This window comes from Mandrillus leucophaeus, unplaced genomic scaffold, assembly GCF_000951045.1.
Source record: "Mandrillus leucophaeus isolate KB7577 unplaced genomic scaffold, Mleu.le_1.0 Scaffold107, whole genome shotgun sequence".
Classification (NCBI taxonomy): Eukaryota; Metazoa; Chordata; class Mammalia; order Primates; family Cercopithecidae; genus Mandrillus; species Mandrillus leucophaeus.
In genome coordinates, this window is record NW_012098876.1 from 4831871 (window position 1) to 4845224 (window position 13354).

Here is a 13354-nt window from a genome sequence, read left to right on the forward strand (position 1 = left end):
TTGGAAAAAACTGCTTTAAAGTTCATATGGAACCAAAAAAGAGCCTGCATTGCCAAGACAATCCTAAGTCAAAAGAACAAAGCTGGAGGCATCACGCTACCTGACTTCAAACTATATTTAGATAATTTTAAAATCTAAAGAAGGTATTCAAAGAATCTGAAATCACAAAAATAAAATATCCATACATTGCTTGAATTTGAGGTCTGTAGATTATTAATCTGTTAAATTATCAACTGATATCAAAGTTATAAAATAATAAATCTAAACAACCCATAACCAAATAAAAAAGTTATTATTTATATTAGTTCATTCTCATGCTGCTATAAAGAACTGCCTGAGACTGGGTAATTTATAAAGGAAAGAAATTTAATTGACTCACAGTTCCACATGGCTGGGGAGGCCTTAGGAAACTTACAATCATGGCAGAAGGGGTAGCAAACATGTCCTTCTTCACATGGAAGCAGGACAGAGAACTGAAAGAAGTTCCAAGTGAAGGGGCGAAAGCTCCTCATAAAACCACCAAATCTCACGAGAACTTACTTAGTATCATGAGAAGAGCATAGAGGAACTGCCCCATGATCTAATCACCTCCCACAAGGTCCCACCCCCAACCTGTGGAAATTACAATTCAGATTATAATTCAAGATGTGATTTGGGTGGGGACACAGAGCCAAACCATATCATTCTGCCACTGGCCCCTCCCAAATCTCATGCCCTCACATTACAAACACAATCATGCCCTTCCAACAGTCCTCCAAAGTGTTAACTCATTCCAGCATTAACCCAAAATTCCAGGTCCAAAGTTGCATCTAAGACAAGGCAAGTCCCTTCTGTCTATAAGCCTGTAAAATCAAAAGCAAGTTAGTTACTTCTTAGATACAATATTAGTACAGGCATTGGGTAAATACACCCATTCCAAATGGAAGAAATTGGCCAAAACGAAGGGGCTACAGTCTCCTCCAGTGGGGCAGTCAAATCGTAAAGCTTTGAAATTATCTCCTTTGACTCCATGTCTCACATCCAGGTTACACTGATGCAAGAGATGGGCTCCCACAGCCTTGGGCAACTCCACCCCTGTGGCTGTGCAGGGTACAGTCCCTCTCCCAACTTCTTTAACAGGCTGGCATTGAGTATCTGTGGCTTTTCCAGTTGCACAGTGCAAGCTGTCAGTGGATCTCCCATTCTGGGGTTTGGAAGAAGGTGGCCCTTTTCTCACAGCTCCACTAAGCAGTGCCTCAGTGGGGACTCTGTGTGGGGGCTCCAACCACACATTTCCCTTCCACACTCTCGTAGCAGAGGTTCTCCCGTGAAAGCTCTGTCCTTGAAGCAAACTTCTGCCTGGACATCCAGGCATTTCCATACATCCTCTGAACTCTAGGTGGAGGTTCTGAAACTTCAATTCTTTATTTCTGTGTACCTGCAGGCCCAACACCACATGTAAGCTGCCAAGGCTTGGGGCTTGTACCCTTTGAAGCAATGGTCTGAGCTGTATTTGACTCCTTTTAGCCGTGGCTGGGACACAGGGCACCAAGTCCCATGACTACACAAAGAAGCAAGGCCCTCGACCTGGCCCATGAAACCATTATTTCCTCCTAGGTCTGTGAGCCTGTGAAGGGAGGGACTGCCATGAAGACCTCTGATATGCCCTGGAGACATTTTCACCATTATCTTGGTGATTAACATTTGGCTTCTTGTTACTATGCAAATTTCTGCAGCTGGCTTGAATTTCTTCTCAGAAAATGGGTTTTTCTTTTCTATCATATCATCAGGCTGCTAATTTTCCAAACTTTTATGCTCTACTTCCCTTTTAAACATAAATTCCAATTCCAAACCTTATCTTTGTGAATGAATACATAAAACTTAATGCTTTTTAGAGCACCCAAGTCTCTTCTTGAACACGTTGCTGCTTAAAAATTTCTTCCACCAGATACCCTAAATCATCTCTCTCAAGTTCAAAGTTCCACAAATCTCTAGGGCAAGGGTAAAATGCTGCCAGTCTTTTTGCTAAAGCATAGTAAGAGTCACTTTTATTCCAGTTCCCAAGAAGTTCCTCATTTTCATCTGAGACCACCTCAGCCTGGACTTCATTGTCCATATCACTATTAGCATTTTGGCCATAGTCATTCAACAAGTCTCTAGGAAGTTCCAAACTTTCCCACATCTTCCTGTCTTCTATCGAGCCCTCCAAACTGTTCCAATCTCTGCCTGCTACCCAGTTCAAAAGTTGCTTCCACATTTTGGGGTATCTTTACAGCAGTACCCTACTCTGTGTGGTATCAATTTCCTGTATTAGTCTGTTCTCGCGCTGCTATGAAGAAATACCCAAGACTGGGTAATTTATAAAGGAAAGAGGTTAAATTGGCTCACAGTTCCACATGGTTGGGGAGGCCTCAGGAAACGTACAATCATGACAGAAGGGAAAGCAAACACATCCTTCTTCATATGGCAGCAGGAGAGAGAAGTGAGAATCGTGCCAAGTGAAGTGGAGGGGGGGAGTCCCTTATAAAACCATTGGATCTCATGATCTCTCACTCAGTATCATGAGAACACCATGGGGAACTGCTCCCATGTTCTAATTACCTCCCACAAGGTCCCACCCCCAACACATGGGGATTACAGTTCAGATTACAATTCAAGATGAGATTCTGGTGGGTTACAGAGGCAAACCATATCATTACTGATCATAATTAACAAAACAATGTAAACTAATAAAAATATTTCATGCTTGGTATTTAGTGACATAAAAATTCAGATTCTAGGAGTTGATGAGTCCCAACTCTACTGCCAGGAGGTGGTGACATGGGTGCACAGTCAACAGAGATGGTGGAATGTGAGAATGAAGTAGATGTTCAGTTGCTCCCTGGAGGCTGAGCAGAGTCCTGTGGCTCTTGTGCCTCTGAGTTAGGGAAAGCATAGGTAGAGGACTACCTGGCAGTCATAGGTTTTAGAAGAGGAAGGTCTAGAGCATTACACATTGTTTCCAACTGTCTGGAACCCAAAGTAGCCTAATATGTTAAAAGAACTCTAAGTGATAACAAAAAGTCAGTTGTAGCCTCAGGACCTCAATGAAGACGACTATCTGGTTATTATCAGGTTCACACCACAGTATCTCATTGTTTGGCGACTGTTATTAGGCTGTCCTTAAGAGCAAACTTGAGCAGAGTTTACCTTGTAAACTTACATTGGAAATTTACATTTCTGAAGGAGCCCACTCAAAGGAAGATCTCACTAAGAAGCAGAAATGGAGACTCCATGGCAGCAGCAATGGAGACACCAACTTAACAGAAATTTAGGAACAATGGGTGTTTCAACCTAATTAACATCTATTTTAAAAGCAACCAATCCATAATTGCTACATTACAGTGCTAAAACTGTAAAATGTAAGAGGTTTATATTTAATAGTTGGTGATTTAAAATTTCTCAAAGGATTATTGTCAAGCAATATCAAATTAAAAGTAGCATAAAATAGTCTCAAGATTTCTCACACTTAAGTCATAAAAGTGGGAAGTATTTTGCAGTTATTATATATAACATGAGTGGCTATTTTGATAGTCTTTGATAAATCACATCTCTATTGGGTCTAAGAGTATTCATTTTAAATTATTACTTTATAAATATAAATAAAAACAGAGATGACTCTCAAAAAGAATTAGATGCTAATGAAAGAAAAAGCTTCTGTTCATATTTAAACATATTAAATCATAGAAAATCTTGCATGCCGATCTAAAGACAAATTGTGAAAGATATTGTCACATGTCCAAATAAATGGGGCACTTCAGTATTTCTTCATGAGACAGAGGGAAATTGACTCTTAGTCTGTATATCACAGTTAAAAATGAATGTGCTAAACTAAAGGAAAAGCTGAGCAGAGACAATAGATGTAGAAAACACGATTACTTCTCCTTATCTCCTACATTCATCATCTTTTCTGACTTGAGGTGTTTGAAGAAAGCTGATGTCCACTTTTTGCCCTTACGCTGACCTCATTCTGAGTTCAGACACTGTCAACCATGATAATGCATTCTGCACTTCCATTTCTCTATTTTTCCTTCTACTGGGATGAGAAATTCTGAAGCATTATCAGGAGATTTAATGATGGAAAGAAGAAGAGTGGGCAACCCAATGGAAAGTTAGCAGAATTACAAGAAAAGTGTATGATCAATTTTAGAATCTGTGGGTGGTGAGAAGTAAAATGCACAAATGCAACAAAATCAAATAGATACCAGTCATTGAAATCCATTAGAGGAAAGGGCAAATTTTGACAGGAAAAGTAAGCTCAAGGGAATGCCAATGTATCAGGAAAAAACTCATGTTTTACATATTTGTTATCCAGTAGAAATGATCTTTAATAAGATAATTATTGCCCCCATAGAAGTTGAAGTTTAATCATGGTTTCAGGTGCCACGTAGCCAATTAGAAATACATGACTTCATGTTTAAATAGTGGTTTGGATGTATAAGTGGAGAGCAAACTTTACTTGGGGCTTTTCCCTAAACTGTTGGAAACAAAATGGATGAGTTGGAATCATGACTAAATGTTATATTTGCCAAGAACTCTCTGAACTGTACCTAATTGCAGGGGCTGATGGAAAAGGGAAGTTTTCCTTTCAGACACACACATTATGAGTATATTAATTCATATGCAAAATAATGCAAATGAAAAGTAATCAATTAATAATTTATAATACTAAAAGGATCTAGTAGAAATCTCAATTTATCAATTTATATACTGTGTCTAAAAAGTATCACTTGATTGCTTTGTTAACTTAAAGTCATATTTTATTACCAAACTGGACTATAATAGAATGCAAATATATTTTCTATAAATTAATTTTCATATTTTTGACAGAGCTTTGTCAAATATCTGTGTAAATATTCCTGAAGTAGTTACCGTAACAGAGCCTAGCTTCTGCTTCATGATATATCTTCCTGAATTAAGTGAGATATGCACTATTTTTTTCTCTAAAGAGTCCAGACTCTTTCTAGCCAAATACAATAGTGTATGATCAATTTTCTTAAAAACAAGGCTGCTTGAACACTGTGGAGAGTTTTATCTTTCTAGTACATGCAGATGTTTCCATATCCTAATATATAAAGGCACAACCCAAAGGCAAAATGCTACATACACACACACACACACACACACATATATATATATAATTTTTTTGAGATGGAGTTTTGCTCTTGTTGCCCAGGCTGGAGTGCAATAGGGCTATCTTGGCTCACTGCAACCTCTACCTCCTGGGTTCAAGCGATTCTCCTGCCTCAGCCTCCAGAGTTGCTGGGATTACAGGCATGCACCACCATGCCCAGCTAATTTTGAAATTTTAGTAGAGACAGGGTTTCTCCATGTTGGTCAGGCTGGTCTCGAACTCCCAACCTCAGGTGGTCCTCCTGCCTTGGCCTCCCAAAGTGCTGGGATTACAGGCGTGAGTCACCGCACCTGGCCTACATATATACTTTTATAACATAAATATATGCTGTGCCAGAATGTAGAAGTAAATATAACTGTTATAATTTGATTATTCCTGGAATCTGCACATAGGAAAAGAAAGTGCTATTCTCTTGACAATTATTTGTTTTTATTATATAGATACAAAGCAGTTCTAGATTCTGTATCAGTCTCTAGCTAGCTTTATTATAGTCAACTTTTTTGAGAAAGAATTACTCTGATATGTTGACAAGATTGAGTTTCTGAGCCTTAGAAGCTACATGTAAGGCCATAGGCTAAAGAGAACTGACACAGATAATGCTACACCACTAGGTATCTCTGGGGCCAGCAGCTAATCTTTCCACTTGGAACTTCAACATCTATGACATTGCTTAATTAAGAACTAATATTTGTTTCTAGTAGGTTAATTCTATCTTTATATTTCCCTATTGTAATTTATCCTGTTATTATCTTTCTATATATTTGTGCTACTGAATAAGCAATACAAGTAGATTTGAGTTTCTTAATCTGTATTTTGTGTGCTCAACTTAGTTTATAAAGAGGAATATATGTGACAACTTAGTCAGATGCATTCTACTCTCCAGTAAATAAGAAGGTAGATAGAGCTGTATTTTTTGGGCATTTTGATGTCCCTAATCATAGATTAGAGATAATTGAGGGACTGGGGTAAAACATGTTTCATTTTTAAGTCTTAAGCCTCAGTGACCAGCACAATACTTCAAAAGAAAAGTTTTAATCAAATTTCTAACTCAGTATTTCAGATACAGTGACAAAAAAAATCAATTTTTTTTTAGCTAGAATTAAAACTTCAGAATTTTCATTAGAGGAAACAAACACTGTGCTTTCAAAATGTTAATTAGAAATAAGAAAAATTATGTGGGACTACAAATACCTTCATAAGTTCTCATAAAATAAGTGTTCATATTCGTGTCTTTTAAAACATTTTTTCTTACGTGACTATTTCCTCTTGATGTCCCTTCTAAATTATTACATGGAAGCCGATTAACAATATAATTTTTAAACAACATTATCACATTTGATCTTTAGAAAAGCCCTCAGTAACAAAGGCCACATTTTTCTAGATTTCCCATATGTGCAAAGATAGTAAGCACATTAGTTTGCTAGGGCTGCCATAACAAAATACCACAGACTGGGTGGCTTAAACAATAGAAATTTATTTTTTCATAGTTGTGGGGGATTAACATCTAAGACTAATATGTTGACATGTTTGGTTTCTTCTGAAACCCCTCTCCTTGGCTTACAGACGTCCACCTTCTTTCTGTGTCCTTACATGGTCTTTCTTCTGTGCACATCTTGGGTTCTAATCTCCTCTTCTTATAAGGAGGCCAGTCATATTGGATTAGGGTCCATCTTACTTTGGTCTCATTTTCATTTAATTACCTCTCTAAGAATCATATCTGCAAATATGGTCGCATTCTGAGCTACTGGGGGTTAGAGACTTCAACATATGAATTTTAAGAGAACATAATTCAGCCATAACCATAAGTGATAGAGCAAGAACATACATCTAGGTATTGATTTAAAGGCTGTGTGTGTGTGTGGAGTGGGGGGAATAAGACCACCATAGTCTCTCTATGAAAGCCAAAATCCTATTTTCTTCATGGAGAATAGTTGAACATGAATGAAAACAAGGTAGTGAGCTAGAATATACATTTAAGAATGTTATGTTGAAAAATGCAATGTAAAATAGTAAGGGATTCCGGAAAGATAGCAGTAATGGTGGTATAGTTTTAGAATATCCTGAAATTTCCCCATCAATACAGGTAGGGCAACTATAATAGCAAAACCAAACCTGACGCACACCACCTATAATGAAACTAAGTGGTAACCTACCCACATGAACACCAAAATAGGAGCAAATGGGCACAAACTACTAAAAATTGTATGACCCCCACATAATATTAGCATCTATTTGAGAGGAAGGAGGGTGGGAGGAGGAGGAATGAGGACTTCAAACTTGCAACAAGCATTGACAGGAAAGTGCAGCAAGTTGAACTAAGAACAGCAGCCAAAACTGTGAGATGGATTGCAACAAAATCTGAAAGTGTTGGAAAAGTGTGGGCCCTACGAACCAACCAACCAAGATCCATTCCAAGATAAAAGTTCACAGGGGCCGGGCGCGGTGGCTCACACCTGTAATCCCAGCACTTTGGGAGGCCAAGGCAGGCTGATCATGAGGTCAGGAGATCGAGACCATCCTGGCTAACATGGCGAAACCCCGTCTCTATTAAAAATACAAAAAATTAGCCAGGTGTATTGGCAGGTGCCTGTAGTCCCAGTTACTTGGGAGGCTGAGGCAGGAGAATGGTATGAACCCAGGAGGCAGACCTTGCAGTGAACCCAGATTGCGCCACTGCACTCCAGCCTGGGCAACAGAGTGAGATTCTGTCTCAAAAAAAAAAAAAAAAATTAAATTAAATAAAATTTTTTAAAAAAGTTCACAGAATGAGAAACTACTGGGAGCAAAACCTAAACTGAAGAGGACAGGATCAATAAGAAACAAAGGAAAAAGAAGATACAAATAAAAGGGGGGATATAACATCAAAGGCACCAACCATGACAGAAAAGAATGATAAAGTGGAGTTCATTAAAATAAAAAAAATCTGCTCTGCAAAAGTCAATGTCAAAAGAATAAGATGACAAGCCACAGAGTGGGAGAAAATATTTGCAAAATATATATCTGATAAGACTGTGATATCCAAAATATACAAAGACCTCTTCAAACTTTACAATAAGAAAATGAACAACCAGATTTTAAAATGGGCAAAAAATCTTAACAGGCACCCTACCAAAGAAGATACACAAGATGGCAAATAAGCATATAAAAAGATACTCAAAAGCATATGTCCTTAGGAAAATACAAATTAAAACAATGAAATACCACTACACACCTATTAGAATGGCCAAAATCCAGGTAACACCAAATGCTGGCAAGGAGGTGAAGCAACATTGTTGGGAATGCAAAATAATACAGCCACTTTGGAAGACAGTTTAGCATTTTCTTAAAAAACAAACAACAACACACATACTCATAGCAAACTGCCAGCAACTGCACTTCTTGGTATTTACCCAAAGGAACTGAAAACAGGTCCACATAGAAGCCTGCACATGGATGTATAGAAGCTTTATTCATAATTGCCAAAACTTGGAAGTAACCAAGATCTCCTTCAGTAGGTGAATGGATAGATAAGTTGTCCTACGTATAGATAATGGAATATCATTCAGTTGCAAAAATACATGCGTAATCAAGCCATAAAAGGACATGGAAGACACGTAAATGCATATTACTAAAAAAAGAAGATAGTCTGAAAAGGCTAAATACTATACAATCCCAACTATATGGCACTCTAGAAAATACAATACTATGAAGATGGTAAAAAGATAAATGGTCACCAAGAGTTTGGATGAATGGAAGGGTAAATAGGAGAAACACAGAGAATTTTTAGGCCAATAAAACTATTCTATAATGGTGGACACATGTCATTATACATTTGTTAAAACCCACAGAATATATAACACAAAGAATGAATCCTAAAGTAAACTATGGTCTTAATTGATAATGATGAGTGAATGCTATTTCCTAGATTATAACAAATGTACCACACCAGTGTGGGATGTTGATGGTGGGGCAACCGTGGGTGTCAGAGGGAGAAGGGGATATGGGGAAACTCTCCATACTTTCCATTCCATTTTTCTGCAAACCTAAATAAAGTCAATTAATTAAAATAAATAAAAATGAAAGAACTCAAACAAATTTACAAGAAAAAAACAAACAACCCCATCAAAAAGTAGGCAAAGGATATGAACAGACAGTTCTCAAAAGAAGACATTAATACAGCCAACAGACACATGAAAAAATGCTCATCATCACTGGCCATCAGAGAAATGCAAATACGAAACCACAATGAGATACCATCTCACACCAGTTAGAATGGCAATCATTAAAAAGTCAGGAAACAACAGGTGCTGAAGAGGATGTGGAGAAATAGGAACACTTTTACACTGTTGGTGGGACTGTAAACTAGTTCAACCATTATGGAAAACAGTATGGTGATTCCTCAAGGATCTAGAACTAGAAGTACCATATGACCCAGCCATCCCATTACTGGGTATATACCCAAAGGATTATAAATCATGCTGCTATAAAGACACATGCACACGTATGTTTATTGCGGCACTATTCACAATAGCAAAGACTTGGAATCAACCCAAATGTCCATCAGTGACAGACTGGATTAAGAAAATGTGGCACATATACACCATGGAATACTATGCAGCCATTAAAATCGATGAGTTTGTGTCCTTTGTAGGGACATGGATGCAGCTAGAAACCATCATTCTCAGCAAACTATCGCAAGAACAGAAAACCAAACACCGCATGTTCTCACTCATAGGTGGGAACTGAACAATGAGATCACTTGGACTCGGGAAGGGGAACATCATACACCGGGGCCTATCATGGGGAGGAGGGGGGGGAGGTATTGCATTGGGAGTTATACCTGATGTAAATGATGAGTTGATGGGTGCTGATGAGTTGATGGGTGCAGCATGCCAACATGGCACAAGTATACATATGTAACAAACCTGCACGTTATCCACATGTACCCTAGAACTTAAAGTATAATAATAATAAAAAAAAAATTTAAAAGTAAACATGAGGGAGAGAAAAACCTAGGAAATTTAAGAACAGGCCATATTTTTGATACTTTGAGAAAACAATAAAATAAGGGCTCTGGAACTTTGAAGTAGGGGGGTAACAAGCTAAAAAACAAACAGAAACTATTCTCTAACGTATGGTTCTGAACAAGAAGTAGATTCATTTGTATTTCTCCTTCTATCAAAAAATCTGCATGTTATATATGAAAAAAACATAAAAACATTCTCAAAGTCACAGAGAAAATGATAGACTAGCTAGGGATCCTGTGACTTGAGGAATGACATGGCAGTGAGTTTCTTGCCACTTTATATTCCTCAGCTGGGTACTGAAGAAGTCAGTAACCCAGAAACACCGGTGAGTGCAACCAGACAAAGAAAAAAAGCTCCAGTGAAGCCTGCTCTTTTTAGCCAAAGGACCAGGATAGGGGGAGCCGAGCAAGACAGAAAACTTATACAGAATAACTGCTCTATCCCAGAAAAACGTCATGGAAAATATATGGCCTCCACATTTACCCCAATACCAAAGGCCAATGGTGAGCCTGGACTGCAAATCACCCAGTAATAATGGAGCACCCTTCCTGCTCAGGTGGTGGCAGAAAAGGCTTAGCTGGAAGCCGAGATTTTTACCACCTTCCAGTGTTAACAAGACCCTCCCCCTATGGTGTCAATGAAGTTCACCTGGCAACAATGAAAAGTTCGTCCTACCCCTACTAGCTAGGGTTGTGAGTGGGGAGCTTGAACTCTCTCCTCCGCCCAGTGGAAATGAGGCACTCTTCCCTCCCTTGGAAATCAATAGAGGCTGAGTGGAGAACCTCGACTCTTACTCCCATGTGGGAGTAACAAAGAGGTGCTCCCATATATCCTGCTGATGTAGTAGCAAAAGCAGCCTGCTAAATAGGTTTAAATAAGATCCAAAATGAAAAGAATATAAAGTCTAGTAAACAAATAGGAAATATAAAGAACTAAATGAACATTTTAGAATTGAAAATACAATATTTTTAAAAGCTCAATGGATACTTTCAATACAGTATGAATATAACAGAGAAAAGAATCAGTGAACTTAAAAAGAGAACAATAGGAATAAACCAATCTGAACAGAGAGAAAATGAACTGAAAAAAACGTATTACTCCCTCTTGCCTTCTGAACAAATAAGAAGCCATTTCATATAAAAGTACTCAGGAAGAAAAGATTATAGCAGAATCTAATATAAAGATGTTATGGTAAATGCCCTACCAAAAAGTGAAAGCTTATCTCAGAGGCATGGCCTTACAAAGATCAAAATTGTACCTGAAAGTTCAAATTGAGATAATAGAAATTAAGAAAATAATGCAAGTAATGAAAAAAAGCAACATAAATTATAATTAGAAAAACTAAAAAAAATAAAGTAAGTGATTAGAGAAAAAGATTTGATGATGAGAACACATGGACATGTAGGAGGGAATAACAGACACTAGGGCCTACCAGAGGGTGGAAGGTGGGAGGAAGGAGAGGATTAGGAAAAATAACTAAGGAATACTAGGCTTAATACCTGGGTGATGAAATAATCTTCACCACAAACCCCCATCAAACAAGTGTACCTATACAACAAACCTGCATATGTATCCCTGAACCTAAAAAATTACAATTAAAAGAAAAAGATTTGAAAAGAGAAGAAACATAATTAATGAATTTATTTTTGTGATTTTGACAAAAAAGACTAAACCAGAAGAAACAAAAGCAATTTATATACCTTCAGAAAAAAAAAGAAATTTTAAAAAATTGAAAAGATAAACACAGTTCAAGAAAAGGTAATACAAAAGATGGACAAACATCCACCATAAGTAATATCAGAATCCTAAAATAAGAAAATCAAAGCAATGCAACACAACAAATATAATAGGTTATAATTTAATAAACCTCAGCTAAAAATAAGACTTGAAGTTATATGATGAAAGTGCACACTGCATACTTGGGAAAACCAACCCAGAATGGGAAATATTGGAATATAATAAATCAACATAAATCTAAAGAAAAAATATTTTAGGTATCTAGGTAACAATTACAGAATACATTCTTTTCAAATGACTATGAAATATCAATAATATATGCCACAAGAAGGTACGGTGGGCCATACAATAAGAATCTGTGAAACTGATTATAACAGATTTAAATTAGAATGCAATAAGATACATTAAAATTCCCCAATATTTGGTAATTTAAAGACACACTTCTAAATAACCCATTTCAAAAAGGAAACGACAAAGAAAATCAGTAAATATTTCAAAATGAATAATAAAACATAGTATATCAAAATTTGTATGATGAAGCTACAACACTACTTGAAGAGAAATTTATAGCTTTAATTGCCTATATTGGGAAGAAAATAAGATTTGAATTCAGTTACCTAACTTTCCCATTTAAAAAGCTAGAAAAAAAAAATCCAAAGAAGTATAGAAAAGAACAATGATAAGAAATCAAGAAACAAGTAGACAAAAGAAAAATGTTGACTCTTCAAAAAGATTTTTAATATTCATAAACCTGGCAAGACTATACCTCAAAAGTCATAAAACAACGCAAACCTTACCTTGGCCAATTCTGTAATTTTACCAAAACCAGGCTTCCAAGAGGGAGCTGTGAATAGACAATCTTAAATCCACACTGATGAAGCTGAGACTCTTCAGGGAAGTCTTCTTCAGAAAGTGAGCAGTTATTATATCTTGAATCAGTGTTCATGAAGCAGTACCATGGTTCATCATGATCAACTTTGGCTGCATCCTCACTTGACAACAATCTCCATTTCAAACAATTTTCATTCTCACATTGAACCCACACTTTGTTTACATACATGTTTTCCACTGAGGAATCCATTGCACAGTTACAATAATCAATCTTACCATCCAATTTTTCTTTATCCATTAAGGCATTTAATCTGGAAAACAAGAAAGAGGAAAATAACAAAATGAGGATTCAAGAGTATAAGGAGAGAAAATTCAAACCAAAATCAGAGAAATTCCTCTTTGATATCTTCCATGCCCATCCCCTCTCTATCCTATAAAGACTACATATGTTGAACACATTGTTTCCACCTACCTAGAAACAAAGGAACAAAATAGAAACGACGATCACTCTGAGCATAAAATGCACCAAAATTAAAAATAAGAAAAATATGATGGAACCAAAGAGTAGTAGAGGTTGACTATAGTTTCTGTTAACCTAATATATAGCACATGTCTGGTATATAACAAG

At 37.0% G+C, this 13354-nt stretch overlaps 1 protein-coding gene across 1 annotated transcript in view; it reads right to left on the bottom strand.

The window, feature by feature from the left end:
• Positions 1-13037, bottom strand: part of ZCWPW2 (zinc finger, CW type with PWWP domain 2) — a 108732-nt gene extending 95695 nt beyond the window's left edge. The window contains exon 1 of the mRNA XM_011985531.1: positions 12693-13037. Coding sequence (XP_011840921.1) covers positions 12693-13024 — 332 coding nt within the window. The 5' untranslated portion in view covers positions 13025-13037. The remainder of the gene's footprint in view (positions 1-12692) is intronic.
• Positions 13038-13354: the final 317 nt, after the last annotated feature.